Below are 25,293 nucleotides of genomic sequence, written 5' to 3'. Positions count from 1 at the left end.
AATCTTTATTATGTGTGTATATATATAGTCTATTTTATATCACTTAAATTTCTATGAATACAAGTTTAACATCTTAGAATAATTGAAAATATTGCACTTAGTATTATATGTGTTTTAGGTATAACACATCCTATATAATGTATGTATCCTGTGAGATATTATAGCTTAATATATAATAGAATGTATCTATACAAATGTAATAGGATGTTGTGTGTACACATAAAAATACATATAACACATATAATGGAATAGATTATATATATTTCCACATGAAATCTTACATATAAAACTATTTATTAATTTTCTTGAAACGCCCCCATTTGACAAAAACTGGGATATTGAAATATATCTATATTACTTGTGGGTTTTGCCACATGAAAAATCAGTTTCAACAAGATAGTTTCTCAGAGTAAAAAAAGTTTTTTCATTGTGTGTGTGTTTATGCATGCTAAAAATTCAGTTAAATCAACTAGTTTTATTAAACAGTTATTATGTAAATATTTTTAAGTGCTCTTTTGAGTATACAATATAATCTTGAAATGGTTAGAGATATAAATTTTGAAATTGTCTACATAGAAATGTGATATTAAATCCATAAGATAGATAAAATCTTCAGGAAAATAGTATTGAAAAGAAAGAGTTGAACTCAAGGAGCAAATCTTGAGTAAATTTCTCATTTGAGAAAAAGGAAAGTAGTCACTATATAGCCCAGCAAAGGAGCTGACTAGAAATATGACAGGGAGAAGAAAATTGCCCTGAAGGTGAGATGATTAAATAATTATTGATATTTGGGGCCGTTCCTTTTACAATGAGAACTTTGCATGAACCCCTCATGTTTTCTTGCCTGGTTGTAGGTTGTGACTCTTTGTGAGTATTTTGTTATGTGACTTGGTAACATCCTAGACTGGAGAAAATAAGTGTCCTTTGAGCAATATAATTTAACTAAAAGTTAAAACGTTTATTTTTGTTTAAATTTATTTTTTAATTGGAGGAAGATTGCCTTACAGTGTTGTGTGGGTTTCTGCTGTAGAACAGGAATCAGCCATAGTTCTCCATGTATCTCTTCCCTCTTAAGCCTCCTTCCTCTCCCCTCATCCCACCCCTCTAGGTCATCACAGAGGGCCAGGCTGGGCTCCCTGTGTTATGTAGCAACTTCCCACCAGCTCTCTATTTTACACTTGATAGTGTATATATGTCTACACTACTTTTTCCATTTGTCTCACCCTCTCCTCCCCCTACTGAATCCACAAGTCCAATCTCTCCATCTGCATCTCCACCGTCTCCTTGCAAATAAGTTCATCAATACCATTTTTCTAGATTCTGTGTGTATGTATTAATACACAATATTTGTTTTTCTGACTTACTTTACTGTGTTTAACAGGCTCTAGGTTCATGCAACTCACTATAACTGACTCAGATTAGTTCCTTTTTATGCTTGAGCAGTATATATATTCCATGCATCTTTATCCACTCATCTGCCAGTAGTCACCTAGCTTGCTTCCATGTCCTAGCTATTGTAAATAATGCTGCAACGAACACTGGGGTACATGTGGCCTTTAGAACTGTGGTTTTTCTCAGAGTATATGCCTAGTAGTGGGATTGCTGGGTCATATGGTATCTAGTCCTAGTTTTTTAAGGAATCTACATATTCTTCTCCATAATAGCTATATCAGTTTGCATTTCCACCAACAGTGTAGCAGAGTTTCCTTTTCTCCACACCTTCTCCAGCATTTATTTGTAGATTTTTTGATGACGGCCATTCTGACTGGTGTGAGTTGATGCCTCACTTAGTTTTCATTTGCATTCTCTAACAATTAGTAATATTGAACATCTCTTCATGTGTTTGTTGACCACCTGTATGTATTCTTCGGAGAAAAGTCTGTTTAGGTCTTCTGCCCGTTTTTTGACTGGGGTGTTTGTTTTTCTAATATTGAACCATATAAGCTGCTATATCCTTTGTCTCACTTGCAAGTATGTTCTCCCATTCTGTTGTCTTTTAATCTTGTTTATTATTTCATTTACTGTGCAAAGACATTTAAGTTTAATTGGGTCCCATTTGTTTATTTCTATTTTTATTTCCATTACTCTAGGAGATGAGTCAAAGAGGATCTTGATGTGATTTATGTCCAAGTGTGCACTGGCCTATGTTTTGCTCTAAGAGCTTTATGGTTTCTGGCTTTACATTTAAGCCTATAATCCATTTTGAGTTTATTTTTGTATATGATGTTAGGAAATGTTCTAGTTTCATTCTTTTACATGTTCAGTTCAGTTCAGTTGCTCAGTCATGTCCAGCTCTTTGCGACCCCATGGACTGCAGCACACCAGGCCTCGCTGTCCATCACCAACTCCCAGAGTTTACTCAAACTCATGTCCATTGAGTTGGTGATGCCATCCAACCATCTCATCCTCTGTTGTCCCTTTCTCCTTCCACCTTCAATTTTTCCCAGCATCAGAGTCTTTTCCAATGAGTCCGTTCTTTGCATCAGGTGGCCAAAGTATTGGAGTTTCAGCTTCAGCATCAGTCCTTCCAATGAATATTCAGGACTGATTTCCTTTAGGATGGACTGGTTAGATCTCCTTGCAGTCCAAGGGACTCTCAAGAGTGTTCTTCAACACTGCAGTTCAAAAGCATCAATTCCTTGGCGTTCAGCTGTCTTTATGGTCCAACTCTCACATCCATACATGACTACTGGAAAAACCAAAGCTTTGACTGGATGAACCTTTGTTGGCAAAGTAATGTCTCTGCTTTTCAATATGCTATCTAGGTTGGTCATGACTTTCCTTCCAAGGAGTAAGTGTCTTTTAATTTCATGGCTGCAGTCACCATCTGCAGTGATTTTGGAGCCCAAGAAAATAAACTCTGTCACTGTTTCCATTGTTTCCCCATCTATTTGCCATGAAGTGATGGAATCAGATGCCATTATATTAGTCTTCTGAATGTAGCTGTACAGTTTTCCCAAACCAATTATTGAAGAGACTCTCTTTTCACCATTGTATATTTTTGCCTCCTTTGTCAAAGGTAAGGTGCCCATAGGTGAATGGATGTAGCTCTACTTTGTTCCATTGGTCTATATTTCTGTTTTTATGCCAGTACCATACTGTCTTGACGACTGTCTCTTTGCAGTATGGTCTGAAGTCAGGAAGGTTGATTCTTCCAGCTCCACTCTTCTTTCTCAAGATTGCTTCAGCTATTCAGGGTCTGTGTTTCCATTTGTTCTAGTGCTTTTTCAATGGTGGAAAATACCATTGGTATTTTGATACAGATTGCATTGAATCTGTAGGTTGTTTTGAGTAGTATAGTCATTTTCACAATAGTGATTCTTCCAATCCAGGAATATGATATATCTCTCTATCTGTCTGTGTCATCTTTGATTTCTTTCATCAGTGTCATATAGATTTCTGCATACAGGTCTTTTGTCTCTTTAAGTGGGCTTATTCCTAGGTATTTTATTCTTTTTGCTGCAATGGTGAATGGGATTGTTTCACTATTCTCTTTCTGATTTTTCATTGTTCATGAATAGGAATGCAAGGGATTTCTGTCTATTAATTTTATATCCTGCAAATTTACTATATTTATTGATTTGGGCTAGTAATTTCCTAGTGGCATCTTTAGGGTTTCCTGTGCATAGAATCATGTCATCAGCAAATGAGGGTTTTATTTCTTCTTTTCAGTCTGTATTCCTTTTTCTCCTGTGATTTCTGTGGCTAGGACTTCCAAAAATATATTAAATGATAGTGGCGAGAGTGGGTACCCTTGTCTTGCTCCTGATCTTGGAGGAAATGCTTCCAGGTTTTCACCATTGAGAATGTTTGCTGTGGGTTCATCATAGATGGCCTTTATTATGTTGAGGTAGGTTCCTTCTGTGCCTGCTTTCTGAAGAGTTATTATAAATAGGTGTTGAATTTTGCCAAAAGCTTTCTCTGCATCTATTGAGATGATTGTATGATATTTATGTTTCATTGTATTAATATAGTTTAACTCAATGATTGATTTGTATATATTAAAGAACCCTTATATCCCAGGGGTAAACTCCACTTGCTCAATTCCTTTAATGTGTTGCTGGGTTCTGTTTACTAGAATTTTGTTTTAAGGATTTTTGCATCTTTGTTCATCAGTGATATGGCCTGTGATTTTCTTTTTTTGTGTATGGTATCTTTGTCTGGTTTTGGTATCAGGAGGATGGTGGCCTCCTAGAATGAGTTTGGGAGTTTTCTTTCCTCTGCAATTTTCTGGAAGAGTTTGAGCAGGATAGGTGTTACATCTTCTCTAAACATTTAGAATTCACCTGTGAAGCCATCTGGTCTCAAGGTTTTATTTTGTGGAAGATTTTTGATCACAGATTTTATTTCATTGCCTGTGATTGGTATGTTCATATTTTCTATTTCTTCCTGTTTCAATCTTGGAAGGTTGTAGTTTTCTAAGAATTTGCTCATTTATTTTAGATTGTCGTTGCTTGTAATAGTCTTTTATGATCCTTTATATTTCTGCATTGTCTATTGTAACATCTCCTTTTTCCTTTCTAATTTTATTGATAAAAGTCTTCTCTCCCTTTTCTTCTTGATGGGTCTGGCTAATGGTTTGTCAATTTTATCTTCTCAAAGAACCAGCTTTAAGTTTTATTGATCTTTGCTATTGTCTCCTTCATTTATTTTTTTATTTATAACCACTCTGATTTTTACAATGTATTTCCTTCTACTAACTTTGTTTTTGTTGTTCTTTTTCTAGTTGCTTTAGGTGTAAGGTTTAGCTTGTTTGATGTTTTTCTTGTTTCTCTAGGTAGGCTTGCATTAGGATATGGATTGTAAACTTGCCTCTGAGCATTGCTTTTACTGTATCCAATATGTTTTGAATTGTGTTCATCATCCTGTTTCTGGCATAGACTATGGGTTTAATAAACAATAGTGTACTATTATTATTGAGTTTCCCTTGTGACTCAGCTAGTAAAGAATCTTCCTGCAATGCAGCAGACCTGGGTTTGATCCCTGGGTTGGGAAGATCCCTGGAGAAGGGAAAATCTACCCACTCCAGTATTCTGGCCTGGAGAATTCCATGGACTGTATAGTCCATGGGGTCATAAAGAGTTGGCCATGACTGAGAGACTTTCATTTTCATCATTAATCTTAATGTAATTGAATCAGATTAAGAACAAAATATTAAGAATATTGATGCATACTTCAGGATAATTAACTCTCCTCCAACTTTTAGCATGGCTGTTAGGCTGGAGTCAATCCTTATACTAAACACTTCCTAAAAGTTTTCCACCAAATTAAATCCTACTGGAAACATCATTTCTCAGGTATGATACATTCAGTCGGTCTTCAGCAGCAGTGAGTTTACTCATTGTGTCAGGAACTAGGTATTTTCATTCCCACTTGAGAATCTCTGCTTCTTGAGTAGCATTTTCAGGAGCTATAATCTTGGGAGGAGAAGCTTATATACATTATGGAGACATTCTGTTTTTCCCTATCCTCTCCTTCCTTGCCTCCAAATCATGTCACAGATCTTCCTTCCTGTGTTCCCATTTGTATTGAGGCAGGTTCCTAGCATGTACTACCTAACTTTAGTAGTTAACTCATTAGGTATTTGCTTCTTATTCATTGGTTAGACCATCAGATCAGATCAGTCACTCAGTCATGTCCGACTCTTTACGACCCCATGAATCGCAGCACGCCAGGCCTCCCTGTCCATCACCAGCTCCTGGAGTTCACTCAGACTCACGTCCATCAAGTCAGTGATGCCATCCAGCCATCTCATCCTCTGTTGTCCCCTTCTCCTCCTGCCCCCAATCCCTCCCAGCATCAGAGTCTTTTCCAGTGAGTCAACTCTTCGCATGAGGTGGCCAAAGTACTGGAGTTTCAGCTTTATCATCATTCCTTCCAAAGAAATCCCAGGACTGATCTCTTTCAGAATGGACTGGTTGGATCTCCTTGCAGTCTAAGGGACTCTCAAGAGTCTTCTCCAACACCACAGTTCAAAAACATCAATTCTTTGGAGCTCAGCCTTCTTCACAGTCCAACTCTCACATCCATACATGACCACAGGAAAAACCATAGCCTTGACTAGACAAATGAAAGCTTAATCAGTCTTCTAACAGGGATATCTGGCTAACCCATGATCTTGAAACTCACATTTGTCCTTGTTTACTCTGGTTATTCTGTATTGCCATCATTGCTAATTAATGTGTCCTTTCTGTCCACAATTTAGTTTTGCTATTTCTAGTTATCTATATATCTAGTTACAGCTGTCTATCACAATCTCCAAAATTCCATTTCACTACTTACCAAATTGGAGAAGGCGATGGCACCCCACTCCAGTACTCTTGCCTGGAAAATCCCATGGACGGAGGAGCCTGGTAGGCTGCAGTCCATGGGGCTGTGAAGAGTCAGACACGACTGAGTGACTTCACTTTGACTTTTCACTTTCATGCATTGGAGAAGGACATGGCAACCCACTCCAATGTTCTTGCCTGGAGAATCCCAGGGATGGGGAACCTGGTGGGCTGCCGTCTATGGGATCGCATAGAGTCAGACACGACTGAAGTGACTTAGCAGCAGCAGCAGCAACTTACCAAATATAATTATATATCTCAATGCTGTAGACCCTTGTATGCTTACCAGAATGCATCAGCTCTGTCTCTCAGTCATGTCCAACTCTTTGTGACCCCATGGACTGCAGCACGCCAGGCCTCCCTGTCCATCACCAACTCCCAGAGTTTGCAACCCATGTCCATCGATTTGGTGATGCCATCCAACCATCTCATCCTCTGTCATCCCCTTCTCCTCCCACCTTCAAACTTTTCCAGCATCAGGATCTTTTCCAATAAGTCAGTTCTTCGCATCAGTTGGCCAAAGTTTTGGAAATTCAGCCTCAGCATCAGTCCTTCCAATGAGTATTCAGGACTGATTTCCTTTAAGATTGACTGGTTTGATCACCAGATGTATAGGATAGTCTTAGACATCCATATTAAGAAGAAAGTGCATAGTTAGAGAGGGAAGGTAAAGAATAAGGGAAATTCTAAGTGCAGTTTGAAGTAATGAAAATTATGATACAAAAGCATAGAGTTTGATATGAAACAATCATAGGCTTGATCCTGACCCTGCTGTTTACTAGTCATTTGTTCCAGTATTTTTCTAAAGCTCTATTTCTGCATTTGTAAAACAGATTTAGAGGTAGTGATAGTATTATTAATATCCTCTTCTTACTACTCTTCTGAAGATTAAATAAGATGATTGATGAAACTGCTTTCCACAAAAAAAGGGCTCAATACATTTCTGTTATAACTATTGCATAATAGTAACAGATCTAAATTGCCAAATAAACTTTACAGGGAGCAATTACTATTTAAGTTTAAAGCAAAGAGTAGTAGTATTAAAGCAAAGAGAGTAGTCAACAGATAAAGAAAGTAGTTTGAAATGATTAGATTAGAAATGGATAGAATAAATTAGGGAAGGCATTCTCTGTGTTTATAAAGAGCTGCTAAGAAAATATAATCAAAATTCACAAAGTATTTTTTTGTGTGTGTGTCAATGAATAAACCTCATGACTAAATAAACACATCTGAGGGCATATTTTGGTAATAGTGCTAAAGATAGTTAGGAGAGTAGAAGATCTTGAATTTGGGGTTTAAGGAGTTTGTATTTACTTGAACACTGTGTGAAATCATATACATTGGTTTATACCCACAACAGCATTCAACACAATAATTTAGATGTGGTATATTTTTTAAAAAATAACGATAGAAGTATTCTTCATGGTGTCTGGTAGATGAAAAAAGAAGGAGAATTAAATGATCACTACTATGGTATTAGTATAATATATAATATAGTGATATTATGACAGCTGAAGTACACAGTGATTAAAATTGTATACCTTTGTCATTCAAATACTTTAAATAATGTAATACCAGTACCAGTGCACGCATACAGGAAACAAAATGATATTTATTTGCAATCATTTCAGGAGCTATAATTATATCATTTATATTCTTGCTAAAATTAGAAAAAGCAATAGGTCTGCCTTTTTTTTTTAAATTGAATACATTGGGTAACCAGAGGTAATAAGCACATGTACCTAATTTAATTGCTCAATGCATAAATTTAACTACTGATATTTATGTTAAATATTGGATTTTCCTGTAGCTCAAAGGTAAAGAATCTGCCTGCAGTGGAGGAGACCCAGGTTTGATCCTTGGGTTGGGAAGATCCTCTGGAGAAGGGAATGGCAACCCACTCCAGTATTCTTGCCTGGAGAATCCCATGAACAGAGGAGCCTGGCAGGCTACAGTTCATGGGGTTGAAAAGAGTTGGACATGACAGAGTGACTAACACTTCACTTCATATTAAATATTGATTAATTCCTATGTTTTATAGGAATATATCCCCTCTCAGAGGACTACTTTCTTGGCCTTTATCAGTTGCTAGCTAGTCAGTCAATAACAAATTGTGAGAGTGAGGATTAGGAGGTAAGGATGGAGACAGAGGTTGGAATTGGTAAAACAAGTTTGTTGCTAAAATGACTGCGTCTTTAAAGTATAGCAAGCATATTCTGAGCAAGTTAATCACTTGATCGTTGAATCCTGAGTTTTCAGTCTCCCAACTACTAAACAGTTCTAATCTGTGTTAGCAGCAAAGATTGTGTCTTTCTTATACCTGAGGGTAATTGAGCCATGAAGATCTTACTCATACTGTCCCAAACATTTTAAGCTTCATCAGATATTTGTATAAATTTGGGGGGACTTCAGAAGCAGTGATAAGTGGTTGTTCCCACTGGAGAAATAATACATCATTTTAATATGATAGTTGAATAGCAATTTCATCTCTAGATCCAGAATAAAGCTCAACCAATATTTTCAAATGGTAATTTATTCCAAATAACTTTAAGCTATAGGACAAGCAGAATATTGGGATATCCTGAAGACTAAAACAAAGTCATGTTTGATAAGCATAAAGAATTTCAGGATATTTAATTTCCAGGTCTCCAGATTTCTGAAAGTAAAGGTTGCCTGATCTTCCAGGTATGCTGTTCTCTAAGCTGGTTGTCTTCCTTTTATTGCTTCTCCATATCAAAATACTTGTCAGGGATACATTCTTCATCCAGACTTCTGATCCCCTCCTTCTCTTATTTCATTCATTTAGGGATCATCTTGGATGGTTTTCTGCTATCTTAGAGGTTGGTCTTTCTGAACCCCTGTCTCAACTCTGCATGTTAAGGTGACTTCCTTGAGGTTGGGGAGTTTATATTTCTCTGTTGCTTAGCATTCCATAACCTTTTAAGGTGTTCGATAAGAATAAATCAAATTTAACTTGTATGTACTGCTACTGTTTTTACAGATTACATTTATTTTATCTAAATTTAAAATATGTGCAGTATTTTGTTCTTGAAATGTTAAATATTAGATTATTTAAAAGTTAAAAACCAAAAAGTCAGTCAAAAAAGATGGGAACTTAACATACAATTGTTTCTCCAATCATTTAAAAATTCAACATAAATAGCTTGTGATGGATTTAAAACATGAAGGTATTTCTTATCATGTAGAGACCTTCTATTTTCACAGTTAAAATATGTGGTATAACTAAAAATCAACCTTAAATCATAGAAAACAAACTATTGTTTGAAAATAAGTTAGAAAAAGTAAAAATTACGCTGCCTATATGATATTTTTAATTATGATAGTATGATGACACATTTATTGGAGACTTACTTGGGAAATACAGAACAAAGTAACATACATTTTTGCTATATATTATAATTATTTTTAGTAGATAAATTAAGATTTTTAGTTAGAACTTCAATATCAAACTCTCAAAAATTAGTAGAATAAATAGAAAAGAAGGAAATAGTAGGCTTGAAAAGCACTATGAGCAAATTCAACATAATTAAAATTTATACAGTTTTCACAAAACAGCAAGATACAAATTCTATGTAAGTTCCCACACACTATAAATCAAGAGACACTGGAATATATACAGGAACAGAAAACAATGTGTAAAAATTTCGTCATCTAAAGTTATTATGTTAGAAATCAATATCAAAGATATTTGAAAATAACCTTCATATTTTCACATGCGGTGTGACATTTACCAAGAGAAATCTTTGACTTAGTCATTGAAAGCATCAGTAAACTTAAAAGACTGAAAAACACATAGGGCGATTGCAGAGAAGAAAGCACTGAAATGAGAAATTAATGTCAGATACTTTAAAACCCAATGTGTTTGGAAATTAAATGTCCACTTTTAAATGATAGGCTAAGAAGCCATAACAAGGAAAATTAGAAAATATTTGTAACAGTAAAAATGAAAAGAAAATTTATCAGAATTTGTTGATTTCAGCTAAAGCTGCTCAATGCAACTAAATAGAATGTGGAATCTTGAATAAAGTATGAAAACAAATAATGGACAGTAACATAAAATTTTGTGAAATTTGAACAAAATCTATACTTTAGTTAGTAATACTGTGTCATATCTTTTTTTTTTTTACAACACAGTATTTCTTTATATTCTCAGAACTGGATTACAAGTTTCAAACCTCTTTCAATTATTTTCTTAAATGACTAAGAAAATAAGCTTGCTAGATTTTAGCAGTAATACTAGATGCCAGAATAAATGGAAATATATCAAAATTTTGAGTAAATATAAATTAGAAATCTAACATTCTATTCATACTTATTCAGATAAGTGGAACCACATGTGGTAAATTTTTGTTAGGCAAAAATATATTCTGCCTAAAAAGTATGTTATTTTAAATACATTAAAAGTTTTTCTACTACATTTGAGAAAAAAACATCAAAAATGAGACAGAAAACTTGGAAAACATTAACTAAATTAAATGAGAGTGTGGAAAATTAAATTTAAAGAGTGAGATGAACTAGATAAGAATAAAGATTATCATATAGTCCAGTCATTTTTAAACACGGCTGCTCATTAGAATCAACCTTGGGTGTTGGAGAAAAAACAATACTTGAGCATTTGCATTTTTTCAAAAAATTCCAAGATAATTCTTATATGCATCTGGATTTAAAAAAATGATTACCGATTTTCCTATTAAATGTTAGCTTTAGTGATATAGAATTCTATCATTTTCTACTGACAAATCATGATACAATGGTATTAAAATGAGTAATAGTTACTTAATTACAGTAGAAAAACATGTTTTATCAGTTTTCACAATCAATAGACAAAAAATATAAGACAATTACATTTGCAAGTCATATTGGAAACATGACTAACCTAACAATATAAAATAATTACATACGATTTGGGAGGTTGGGTAGGGTGATGTGTTGGGTGAAAGTGTATACATGCACACGTTTTCATGCATCCAACCAGTCTTTGTTCTTTGGTTGGTGCATTTAATCAATTTTCATTTAGGTGATTACTGATATGAATGGTCCTATTTCCATTTCTTAATTGTTTTGGGTTTATTTTTTGTAGGTCTTTTTTTTCTTTTGTGTTTCATGTCTAGAGAGGTTCCTTTAGCAATTGTTGCAAAGCTGGTTTGATGGCACTGAATTCTATTAACTTTTGCTTGTCTGTAATGCTTTTGATTTCTCTATCAAATCAGAATAAAAGTCCTGCTTGGTAAAGTATTCCTGATTGTAATTTCTTCCTTCTCATCACTTTAAATATATCGTGCCATTTTCTTTTGGCTTGTAGACTTTCCATTGAGAAATCAACTAATAACTTTATGGGAGTTCCCTTGTATATTATTTGTCTATTTTCTCCTGTTGCTTTTAATATTTTAACTGTGCTTTGTTATTGTTGTTCAGTCACTAAGTCATGTCCAACTCTTTGTGACCCCATGGACTGTAGCGTACCAGGCTTCCCTGTCCTTCACTATCTCCTGGACTTTCCTCAAACCCATGTCCATTGAGTAGGTGATGCTATCGAACCATCTCATCCTCTGTTACCCCCTTCTCCTCTTGCCTTCAATCTTTCCCAGCAGCAGGGTCTTTCCCAGTGAGGCAGGTCTTTGCATCAGGTTGCCAAAGGACTGGAGCTTCAGCTTTAGCATCAGTCCTTCCAGTGAATATTCAGGGTTGATTTCCTTTAGGATGGACTAGTTTGATCTCCTTGCTGTCCAGGGGACTTGCAAGAGTTCTCCTACAGACCTTTGTCAACAAAGTAATGACTCTGGATTTTAATACACTGTCTAGGTTTGTCATAGTTTTTCTCTCAAGGAGCAAGTGTCTTTTAATTTCATGGCTGCAGTCATCATCCCCAGTGATTTTGGAGCCCTAGAAAATAAAACCTGTCACTGTTTCCATTTTTCCCCCTTTTATTTGCCATAAAATAATGGGACCAGATGCTGTGATCTTAGTTTTTGATGCTGAGTTTCAAGCCAGCTTTTTCACTCTCCTCTTTCACCCTCAGGAAAAGGTTCTTTAGTTCCTCTTTGCTTTTTGCCATTAGAATGGTATCATCTGCATATCTGAGGTTGTTGATATTTCTCCCAGCAATCTTGATTCCAGCCTGTGATCCAGCCTGACATTTTGCATGATGTGGCTTCCCTTGTAGCTCAGTCAGTAAAGAATCTGCCTGCATTGCAGGAGACCTGGGTTTGATTCCTGGGTTGGGAAGATTCCTTGGAGAAGGAAATGGCAACCCACTCCAGTATTCTTGCCTGGAGAACCCCATGGATAGAAGATCCTGGGAAGCTACAGTCTGTGGGATCGCAAGAGTCGGACATGACTTAGTGAATAACCACCACCACCACCACTCTGCATATAAGTTAACTAAGCAGGGTGAAGATATCCAGCCTTAATGTACTCCTTTCTCAACTGAACCAGGCCATTGTTCCATGCCCAGTTCTAACTGCTCTTTCTTGACCTGCATACGGGTTTCTCAGGAGGCAGGTGAGGTGGGCTGGTATTCCCATCTCTTAAAGAATTTTCCACAGTTTGCTGTGATCCATAGTCAGAGGCTTTAGCGTAGTCAATGAAACAGAAGATGTTTTCTGGAATTCTTTTGCTTTTTCTATGATCTAATGGATGTTGACAATTTGACCTCTGGTTCCTCTGCCTTTTCTAAATCATCAGGAAGTTTTCAGTTCAAGTACTGTTGAAACCTCGCGGGAAGGATATTGAGCATTGCTTTGCTGACATGTGAAATGAATACAACTGTATGGTAGTTTGAACATTCTTTAGTATTGCCCTTCTTTGCAGTTGAAATAAAATCTGACCTTTGCCAGTCCTGTGGCCACTGCTAGGTTTTCCAAATTTTCTGGCATATTGAGTGAGGCATTTTAACAGAATCATCTTTTAAGATTTGAAATAGCTCAGATGGAATTCCATCGCCTCCACTATCTTTCTTCATGGTAATGCTTCCTCAGGCTCACTTGACTTCACAGGATGTATGGCTCTAAGCGGGTGACCACACCATCATGGCTAGCCAGATCATTGGCTTTTTGTACAGTTCTGTGTATTTTTGCCACCTCTTCTTAATCTCTTCTGCTTCTGTTGGGTCCTTGCCATTTTTGTGCTGCCATTCTTAGAATGCTGCATTTCTCCCTCAATTGTTTTCACTCTTCCAGACATGGGGTGGCAGAGCATGTGTCCTTTCATTAGTGGAGAAAACATTTCCACAAAAAGCCCAGATGGCACAAACCTCCACTCCTGTCTCACTGGCAAGACAGGGTCATAGGTCCATGGTCTGAATGTTTGTATTCTCTTAAAATGCTATGGTTTTTCCTGTGGTCATGTATGGATGTGAGAGTTGGACTGTGAAGAAAGCTGAGCACCAAAGAATTGATGCTTGTGAACTGTCATGTTGGAGAAGACTCTTGAGAGTCCCTTGGACTGCAAGGAGATCCAACCAGTCCATTCTGAAGGAGATCAGCCCTGGGATTTCTTTGGAAGGAATGATGCTAAAGCTGAAACTTCAGTACTTTGGCCACCTGATGCAAAGAGCTGACTCATTGGAAAAGACTCTGATGCTGGGAGGGATTGGGGGCAGGAGGAGAAGGGGGCTTGAGGATGAGATGGCTGGATGGCATCACTGACTTGATGGACGTGAGTCTGCGTGAACTCTGGGAGTTGGTGATGGACAGGGAGGCCTGGCGTGCTGTGATTCATGGGGTCGCAAAGAGTCGGACACGACTGAGAGACTGAACTGAACTGAAAATGCATATGCTGAAATATTAACACCCAGGGTGATGGTATTAAGAAGTAGCATCTTTAGGTTATAAGAGTAGAGCACTTTGAATGATACTGAGCCTGTAAAAGTGGCTTGGAGAGACCTCTCAACTGTCTTCTATCATATGAGAATACAAGAATTTTGCAACCTAGAAGAAGGCTTTCACTCCCATGCTTGCACCTTGATCTCAGACTTTCAGATTCCAGAACTGTGGGCAATAAATGTCTCTTCTTTAAAAGCCACACAATCTATGGCATTTTGTTATAGCAGCCTGAATGGACTAAGACAGTCCACCTTTCAACTCAGAATTAATAAGGGTGAATTTATCACCCTATTAGCCTAGAACAATCAGCCTTCAGCACCATGGGCTTAATCCATGATCCCCAGGCACTTTGAAACCTCATGCCTTAAAGAAACCAGGTTTCTGTTAGCAAGTAAGGCAGGAGAGGGGAAGTGCTGTTGAACAGATGTATATATTTCTGACACAAAATTCTCAGAAGTTAGTTTGGCATTATGCAAAACCTTTTAATAATTCTGTTGTTGTTTAGTCACTAAGTTGTGTCCGACTTTTTTGTGACTCCATGTACTGCAGCCCACCAGGCTCCTCTGTCCATGGGATTTCCCAAGCAAGGATGCTAAATAGACATAGATACCATATGTAGACAAAGTTCTCCATGAAGACAAGACCCTTGAGACCATTAGTGTAATTTCAGTACCTTCATTTTTGTGGTATTGTCTTCCTAGTATTTTGAGCATTGAACATGACTGGTGCCTTTGTAATACGAGATTTTTTTTCTTAGGAACTGAAATGACCGCTTCTGTCGAGGTGCAATTTGGCATTTATTCTTTCCAAATGTTATGGTGCATCTCTACAGCAGATGGCTGGAAATGTGCTCAATTACACAATTTTTCTAACTATACTCTTTGGTCATTTGAAGGCCACCATATACAATCAGAAGTTTGGGATATAATCCTTCATGCTCCCCATGTGGACTTGTTCCCATCTCTTACATCAAGAACTTCTATACTTATCTTTCTAATATTATACCTTGAATAAGTTTTCTTTGCAGAAACTATTTTTCTATTGGTGATTTGAAAATGATCCTTGTGGAATCCATTTTGATTAAAACATTTGATGAGCAGATTCACGTATTTCCACATAAATTGATAATAATGTGAGTATATTTTATGGAAGAACAAATACATAAAGACGTTTAAATTAGATTAAGTCCCTGGTGTTCCTCCTGACATTCATTTCTAGTTTTTCTATGCTCTTATAACCAGAGTTATATTCATTTTTATGACAACTATGGTGGTGGAGGGAGGCCTGGCATGCTGCGATTCATGGGGTTGCAAAGAGTTGGACACAACTGAGCCACTGAACTGAACTGATGGTTCAATTGTGGTTCAAGATATACCAGATTTTACAAAGGAAAAAGAAAAAGGCTTTTTCTTTGCATTCTTACTTAAACATGAAACAAAGTATACTTTTTCATTTTATCCAATTCTATGAAATTGATTCTCTATTTAATATCAAACAATGATAGTTGACTTTCAATATTTTGTTATTAAAATGAGTTTTAACATTATTCAAAATCAATTATGTTTTTATTTCAACTATTATATTTACACAAAGAAAGACAATTTCATAGCTACACTCTGTAAATATCTTATAATCAGAAAAGCAATTAGCTATTTTACCTAGAGAATAAGTTAATAGAAGCACATAATTTATTCTTTCATTGGTTATTTTAATACTGTTAATTCAACAAACCTTAATTAAGCATCCGTGTTGTGTGTGTATTGACTGCTGAGTATTGAGAAAATAAAAATGAGTTCAATATTATCATTGTTCTCAAATTTGAAGTCTAATATGCAATATTCATAAAACTTTCTTACATGTTATGGAGAACCGCAAGCTTAGAGGAACATTTCTTGCCTCTAAAGAAATAATTTATAATTATTTTAATAATTATTTTATATTTATTTATAATTTGACTGGGTGCTCAATATATGTACACATACAAATTATATGACAACATGAGATAATCTTTATGGAGTGCTAAATTAACTGGGACAAAGAAGTTCTACAGCATTTCAGAGGCAGGGGAGACACTATGGGTTCAATGTCAAATAATGCTTGTTGAGAAGGAGGAATTTGTGATAACTTTTAAAAGATAAGATTTGATTATAAAGTAAGGGAAAGGGCACATATTTTTTGTGTGTGTGAAGAATCCTGTTTTGAGCAATGATTTAGATATGAAAATAAACACCTACTTGGCAGCTGTGAAGTTTAGAAACTTCAGTGGTAAATGGATAAAGGGCAGAGCTAAAGAAGGAGTAAAGAGAAAGTGAAAAGGTAAGACTAAGCCAGATGTCCAAGGGCACCTAAACGATAAGCTGAAAAGCTAAGGCAATAGAGTTTGGATAGTTTTCCTTTTCCCTTACTCCCCAGAGTCACTGTCTATCCTTCTATACTTTACTTTTCAACCCAAGGCTAGCTTGTAGGGATTAAATCCAAGGGCTCTTTTGCCCACTGGCCTGCAATTGGATTCAATCCGTGGAGACCAGAAAGAGCAGGAGAGTGGAGGTCAGAGTATTTGTTCCTGATTCCCGCTCTGCAGTGTCACTAGCTGAGGCTCCCATCTGAAGGTCACAGCGCATTTCAGTGGACCTCTCCACACACACATTTCACCTAGTCTTCAGGGGCTCAGAATGCCTGTGCACGTCTTTCTTAGCCCCTGGATAATACATGCTCACATTTGATCTCCCTATATCCTAATAAGTAGTTTCTTCATTCAATTCTTTTCATATTACTGTGGTATTTCTCCCCTGACTGATAAAGAGGTAAATATGGAATTAATTGTTTCAGAAATATTAATTTTATGGCAGGGAATCAGAAATAGATCGGCAAACTAGAACTATGGAGAGAATTAATGAACAGAATTAAGCATCCAGGGGGCAAATTCAGGTAATGAAAATACATGAATACTATTAAAGTAGTAATGATGAAAGTTATGGACAATAAAGATGATAACAGCATGTTAAACATGGATTGAGCAGTCATGAGAATTGCAAGCATATGAAAATTAAAAGGGAATAAGAATTTGCTTAAATACGGATGTTAACAACTGAAAGATTTTGTGTCATCAGTAAAAACATTTTATCATACATAAAACAAAATAGAGAAAAGATCTCTAAATTAGGCTAGACATTTACTTTATGAATTTTACATGTATTTTATTTATGGAGACGTGTGATTAATATTACAGATATAAGTCAGAAATGGAGACCAGTGTAGGAATATTACAAATAGTGATGATATCATGTCATTAGTGTTGAGTTCTAAGATATCAGAGTTATCTAATGTGTAGAGCAGAGATCTGAGAACTAATCACTTGGAAATGCTCCCACTCACCCAGTGTGAGCAGAAAGAGGAGGCAGTCAAAGAAACAGAGAAAAAAAATTCCAGAGATAGATGGAAAATGACCCAGAGACTAAAATTAAAAATAAATAGATAAATAAACCCCAATTTCTGTATTGTCTACCTTATCCAGATTATTTAACTAAATTAATTTCTGTTATAATCAATGATCAATAACATATATTATAATCAAATTATTATATGACTTTTTCTCTTAGAAGAAGTAAAAATAATTATTTTTCTTCCTGGTTATATTCCAATGACCAGTTCTTAAAAAAATATCTGCTGCATTGAATAAGCAGATAATTTACTATCTGATCCTATATGTATTAATTATGGCTTAATCATCTACAGTCCAAGCAGGGATTGTAGATTGTATTATAGGCCATAGTGATGCAATCATATTCTGCAAAAGAAAAGGCTCTACCTTTTTTTTTTTTTTTTTTATTCACCCAGTCGTGTTCGACTCTTTGTGACTCCATGGACGGTGGTTTCTGTCCATGGAATTCTCCAGGCAAGAATGCTGGAACGGGTTGCCATTTCTTTCTCCAAGTTACCATATAGGTTAACACTGATTTTACCTTTTAATTTCATTCAACCAAGTATTAATAGTCACAAATGTATTTTAAAATCTACAGAGGAGAAGAAATATGTTAAATGTGGAAAGAATTAGTGTCTAATGACCTGGGATATAATCCTTGTCTTATTACTTTTGAGCTACAGGAATCTAGGGAAAAGTCACTTAAAACTCTTGAACAGTAGCTAGATAATGTCATCTATTTCACAGAGAGGTAGAAAGTAAGCAAGGGTAGTTCTACATGTGAGGAGCTGGGAAGTCACCACTCTTTCCTTGAAAGTAAAAAAGTGTACAAACTGTAATATCTACAACTCTTCTTGTATACATAAAAAAAGGGAGGGCATAGGACAGACAAGAGCCTGCAAGATTGAAAACAGATAAATACAGTGAGTCAGGGTTTACCAGAAATGAGGCTCAGGAATCGAAACTCCTTTGGGAACCAGTGCTAGGGTACAAAAATATGAACTCTGACAAATTGTTGGAAGCCTCGTATGGACAACTCAGTTAAAATCTTCAGAGGAACTCAGTCTTCAGTTCAGTTCAGTTGCCCAGTCGTGTCTTTGCGACCCCATGAATCGCAGCACGCCAGGCCTCCCTGTCCATCACCAATTCCTGGAGTTCACTCAGACTCACATCCATCAAGTCAGTGATGCCATCCAGCCATCTCATCCTCTGTAGATCCCTTCTCCACCTGCCCCCAATCCCTCCCAGCATCAGAGTCTTTCCAATGAGTCAACTCTTCGCATGAGGTGGCCAAAGTATTGGAGTTTCAGCTTCAGCATCATTCCCTCCAAAGAAATCCCAAGGCTGATCTCCTTCAGAATGGACTGGTTGGATCTCCTTGCAGTCCAAGGGACTCTCAAGAGTCTTCTTCAACACCACAGTTCAAAAGCATCAATTCTTTGGTGCTCAGCCTTCTTCACAGTCCAACTCTCACATCCATACATGATCACAGGAAAAACCATAGCTTTGACTAGAAGAACCTTTATTGGCAAAGTAATGTCTCTGCTTTTGAATATGCTATCTAGGTTGGTTATAACTTTCCTTCCAAGGAGTAAGCATCTTTTAATTTCATGGCTGCAGTCACCATCTGCAGTGATTTTGGAGCCCCAAAAAATAAAGTCTGACACTGTTTCCACTGTTTCCCCATCTATTTCCCATGAAGTGATGGGACCAGATGCCATGATCTTCATTTTCTGAATGTTGAGCTTTAAGCCAACTTTTTCACTCTCCACTTTCACTTTCATCAACTCAGTCTTAGGGGGGCCTTTAAAACATTGTATGATTTACCTCCAGGATCTTGCCTAGGTTTTTCATAGTAAATATCAGAGAAAAATCTCCTTGGGCTTCTGGTCAGAGGAGAAGCCATTTTTAAATACACTACAGCACTCTGCTCTTCTTAACAAAGACTGACCTTAGGGAAAACTGGTTAACCAGAGCCTAACCTGATGGAGTTTTATTGGAGTATAACTGAATTGGGAAAAGGGAAATATCCAATCTAGCCCAGTCTAGCCATCCTGTTCCATATAAGTGGGAAGAAAAACCCTAAGAAACACTTGTGAAATTCACAACCCAAGGGCACAGGCTTACTAAAAGACTGACACATTCACAGCCTACAGACTTTAGAATGCCTCTTCTCTCCCAAACCTCACCACCACATTACTAAGGGTCTTTTTACATCATTTCCTTTTACCCATTTCATCATGTCCAGGCATCAAGAGAAAAAAAAAATTGCAAAGAGACAAAATATAATATAAAAAGCATCAGAACCATACATGAGAAGAATGGTGAAATTATCAGACTAATAATTTAAAGCAATGCTAAGGGCTCTAATGGATAAAATAGACAGCATGTAAGAATATATGGACAATGTAAGCAGAGAGATGGAAATCACCAAAAAGAAACATTAAGGGTCAAAACATTGTAATAGAAATCAAGAATGTTCTTGATAGGCTTAGGAGACTGGACATGGCTGAGGAAAGAATCTCTGAGTTTGTTATCTTATTATAAATCTACAAAATTGAAAAGCAAAGAGAACAAAGACTCAAAACAAAACAAACAAAAGAACAAAATATTCAAGGACTATGGGACAACTACAAAATATGCAATACATATACAATGGAAATAGTAGGAGAAAAAAAAGAGAAAGGAACAGAAGGCATATTGAAGCAATGAGTGAAAACCACAGATCCAGAATCTCAGAGAACACCAAGCAAGATAAATACCCTCCCACACACACACAAAAAGACAAACAAAAGCAAACAAGCTTTACACATTGGTATTCTATTTTCACGCTACAAAAAATGAAAGATAAAGAAATTCTGAAAAGAGCCCTGGTGTGTGAGGAACCTTATGTATATAGAGGGATAAATAATTTCATCTGACTTTTTGGAAGCCACAGAAGCAAGAGGGGAGTGAAGTGAAATGTTGAAAGTGTTGAGAGAAAAAAACCTACTGATCTATAATTCTGTGCCCTGGAAAATTATCCTTCAAAAATAAAGGAGAAATAAAGACTTTAGAAGACAAATGAAAATTGAAGGAATTTATTGCTGGTATACCTCTTTGTAATAAATCTTGAGAAACTTTTCAGAGAGAAAGGAAATAATATAGGTCATAAACCTGAATCAACATAGAAGCAAGGAATATCATTGGGGAAGGAATGAGTGAAAGTTTATCTGTTTATCCCACTAAACAGATATAGGGCATGAATTTCTCCTTTCACAATTCCTTTTCAACATTGTATTGATAGCCCTTCAATAAGGTAAGAATAAAGAATAAAAGTTATACAGGTTGGGATAAAGGAAGTAAAAATGTGCTTATTACAGGTGACATGATTATATATAAAAATCTGAAAGAATAGACAGAAATATCTCCAAGAATTTATAATAATATAACAAGGTCACAGAATACAAGGTTAATTTTAAAAGTCAATTACTTTCTTATATATCAACAGTGAACAAATGGAAATTGAAATTAAAAACACAAAACCATTTATGTTAGCATTTTCAAAATGAAATATTTAGGTATAAATTTAACAAAATATATACAAGATCTATGGGGAAGGAAATGGCAAGCCACTCCAGTATTCTTGCCTGGGAAATCCCATAAACAGAGGAGCCTGGAGGGCTACAGTCAACAGGGTTGCAATGAGTTGGGCATGACTTAGCAAGTAAACTACCATCACATACAAAATTTATATGAGCAAACTACAAACTCTGATTAAAATTAAAAGATGCTTACTCCTTGAGAGGAAAGTTATGACCAACCTAGACAGCATATTAAAAAGCAGAGACATTATTTTGCCAAAAAAGGTCCGTCTAGTCAAGGCTATGGTTTTTCCAGTGGTCATGTATGCATGTGAGAGCTGGACTATAAAGAAAGCTGAGCACCAGAGAATTGATGCTTTTGAACTGTGGTGTTGGAGAAGACTCTTGAGAGTCCCTTGGACTGCAAGGAGATCCAACCAGTCCATCCTAAAGGAGATCAGTCCTGGGTGTTCATGGGACAGACTGATGTTAAAGCTGAAGCCCCAATACTTTGACTACCTGATGCGAAGAGCTGACTCATTGGAAAAGACCCTGATGCTGGGAAAGATTGAGGGCAGGAGGAGAAGGGGACGACAGAGGATGAGATGGTTGGATGGCATAACTGACTCGATGGACATGAGTTTGAGTAAACTCTGGGAGTTGGTGATGGACAAGAAGGCCTGGCATGCTGCAGTCCATGAGGTCACAAAGAGTCAGACATGACTGAGCAACTGAACTAAACTAAACTCTGATGAATTAAATCAAAGAACTAAATAAATGGAGAGATAGTATGTTCACTATATGAGGCCTCGGTATTGTTGAGATGTCACTTCTTCTCACTTGATCTGTATATTCAATGCAATCCCGACCAGATTGCCAGGGAGTTATTCTATAGATATAAACAAAATGGGGCTTCTCTGGCAGCTCAGATGGTAAAGAACTCACCTGCCATGCGGATTCCTGGGTTCATCCCTGGGTTGGGAAGATCCCCCAGAGGAAGGCATGGCAACCACTCAGTATTCTTGCTTGGAGACTCCCCATGGACAGAGGAGCCTGGCGGGCTAAAGTCTATGGGACTGCAAAGAGTTGCACATGACTGAAGCAACTAAGCACACAAAAACAAAATGATTCTAAATTTTATAAAGAGAGGTAAAAGCCAAGAAGAGCCAACACAATATTGAAGGAGAAGAAGAAAGCTGGAGAATTGATGCAACCCAACTTCAAGATTTACTGTAAAGCCATAGTAATAAAGACAGTGTGTTGTTGGTGAAAGAAAAGACAAATAGATCTGTGGGAGAAACTATAGAGGTCAGAAATAGAGCCCCATAAATATGCTCATCTAATCTTTGACAGTGGAGCAAAATCAGTATAAAACAGCAAAGATAGTCTCTTCAACAAATGGTGCTGAAACAACTGGATATCCTCTATCAAAACTAGGAATGCAGACATAGACATTGCTGTTCTTCAGTCATTCAGTTCAGTTCAGTTACTCAGTCATGTCTGACTCTTTGCAAACCCATGGACTGCAGTACGCCAGGCCTCCCTGTCAATCACCAACTCCCGGAGCCTACCCAAACCCATGTCCATTGAGTCAGTTATGCCATCCAACCATCTCATCCTCTGTCGTCCCCTTCTCCTCCCACCCTCAATCTTTCCCAGCATCAGGGTCTTTTCCAATGAGTCAGCTCTTCGCGTCAGGTGGCCAAAGTATTGGAGCTTCAGCTTCAACATCAGTCCGTCCCATGAACACCCAGGACTGATCTCCTTTAGGATGGACTGGTTGGATCTCCTTGCAGTCCAAGGGACTCTCAAGAGTCTTCTCCAACACCACAGTTCAAAAGCATCTTCAGTGCTCAGCTTTATGCTCCAACTCTCATATCCATACATGACTACTGGAAAAACCAAAGCCTTGACTAGATGGACCTTTGTTGGCAAAGTAATGTCTCTGCTTTTTAATATGCTGTCTAGGTTGATCATAGCTTTTCTTCCAAGGAGGAAGCTTCTTGTAATTTCATTAAAGTCCCCCACTATTGTTGTGTTACTGTTAGTTTTTCCCTTTATCTTTTTTAGTATTTGCCTTACATATTGAAGTGCTCCTATGTTGGGTGCATATATATTTATAATTGTTATATCTACTTTGACAGTGCCTTCTTAGATACAACACCTTCATAGATACAAGCTATGAAAGAAATAATTGATAGGCTATATTTCAGTAAAATGAAAAACTTCTGCTCTGCAAAATATAACGTCAAGAGAATGAAAAGACAAATCACACACAAGAGCTACATTAGCTACATCTGATGATGGTCTGTTCAAAATATAGAAAGAACTCTTCAAACTCAATAACAAGAAAATAACCGGATTAAAAAATACACCAAAGACCTTAACACCTCACTAAAGAAGACATATAGATAACAAATAAGCATACAGAAAGATAATTCCACATCATATGTGAAGAAGGAAAATGGAAATTAAAACAACAATAAGATAGCACTACACACTTATTCACAGAGCCAAAATCTGGAATGCTGACACTACCAAATATTTGTGAGTGTGTGAATTAACAGTAATTTTCATTCATTGCTGAAGGGGCTGCAAAGTTGTTTAACCACTTTGGAAAACTCTTTGGTGATTTCTTACACTAAGTATATTCTTACCATATGATTCAGCAATTGTGTCCCTTGGTATTTACCCAAAGGAAATGAAAACATGTAAACACAAAACCCTGCATGCATATTTATAGTAGTTTTATTGATAATTGCCCAAAATTGAAAGGAATAAAATGTGCTTTAGTAGGTAAATGGTTAAACAAACTGTGGCATATCCAGACAATGGAATATTATTCAGGGATAAAAAGAAATGAGCTATTAAGCCATGATCACACATGGAAGAAGCTTAAATGCATATTGCTAAGTGAAAGAAGTCAAACTGAGGATTACAACAGTATGCATTGTGGGAAAGACAAAATTATGGAGACATTTTAAAAAGTCAGTGGTTGTCAGGGATGGTGGTGAGAAGGGAAAAGATGAATAGGAAGAGCAAAGAGGACTTTTAGGGCAGTAAATGTATTCTATGATCTAATGATAGATTTATGGTATTATACATTTGACCAAACCCTTAGCATGAACAACCACACTGTACATTTTGGACTTCAGGTGATTATGTGTCAACTCAGGTTCACCTTTGCTAAGAAATATATCCCTTTGGTGAGTGATGTTGATAATGGGGGAGGGTATGCATATTTTGGAGCAGAGGTTATATGGTACATCTGTACCTTCTCAATTGTACTATAACCTAAAGTAGCTCTAAAAAATAAAGCCTTAGAAAAGATATTTGGGACACAACAATTGTGACCCATGGAGCCAAGGGACCATCTGAAGTTGGTGAGGAGGATGGGGGAATAGGGATGAGGCATGGAAGGTTTTAAAAGAAATCTACAGGAAATAAGAGTTAGAAGGGATACAGAATAAACTCTGTGCATGTTCACAATTTATTGAGTAGGTATAACTTTATTTACTGTTAATGACTTGATCTAATTATATCTTTGCAAGAAAGTCAAGCTGTGCAGTAAAGGGAGAATTAATGATTACATTTATTGAGCAAAAAGATCAGAGAAATAAGTCACTTAGGATGGAATTGGGAATTTTAAATTTTTGAAAAATCTATAAGTGCAATTAGTTATTTAAAAAGTATTAAAATGAATATCTATAGTTATAATTTTTCAGCATTCATTCTCCTCGCCTGCTCTGTGCCTGGTCTGTGCATTCACAGGGAGCATAAAGGAGTGATTGGACCAACTCAGGCTCTGGAGCCAACCTGCCTGAGTCCCAGGACTGCCTCTGCCACTTAATAGCTCTGTGATCTTGGGAGGCTTACTCAGCCTTCTTAATCTCACTTTTGTCACTTTGAAAATGAGTATAGTAATAAACTCATATCATAGGGCTATTATGAGGATTCAAAGAGCTAATATTTGTCAGGTCTTGAGTCCACTGTCTTGTATCAGGAAGCAGTTTATGTCCTTATTAAATAGAAAAATCAAAACGGACTGCTGTTGCAAGATTAATGTACTTAATAACTATCCATTCTCTTATAATATAATCAGTAGCTATAAAAATATAGTATAACATTTGAATCCG

At 36.6% G+C, this 25,293-nt stretch overlaps 1 protein-coding gene across 1 annotated transcript in view; it reads left to right on the top strand.

Annotated features, from left to right (window-relative positions):
- The window catches only part of CNBD1 (cyclic nucleotide binding domain containing 1), a 429,553-nt gene that overhangs the window by 299,031 nt on the left and 105,229 nt on the right, over nt 1-25,293 (top strand). Inside the window, exon 7 of the mRNA XM_055546399.1 lies at nt 5,502-5,513. Coding sequence (XP_055402374.1) covers nt 5,502-5,513 — 12 coding nt within the window. The remainder of the gene's footprint in view (nt 1-5,501; nt 5,514-25,293) is intronic.

The sequence above is a fragment of the Bubalus kerabau genome, chromosome 14 (genome assembly GCF_029407905.1).
Source record: "Bubalus kerabau isolate K-KA32 ecotype Philippines breed swamp buffalo chromosome 14, PCC_UOA_SB_1v2, whole genome shotgun sequence".
In the NCBI taxonomy this organism is placed as follows: domain Eukaryota; kingdom Metazoa; phylum Chordata; class Mammalia; order Artiodactyla; family Bovidae; genus Bubalus; species Bubalus kerabau.
The sequence above is the reverse complement of the archived record's forward strand: the minus strand, read 5'-3'. Positions and strand labels throughout refer to the sequence as shown.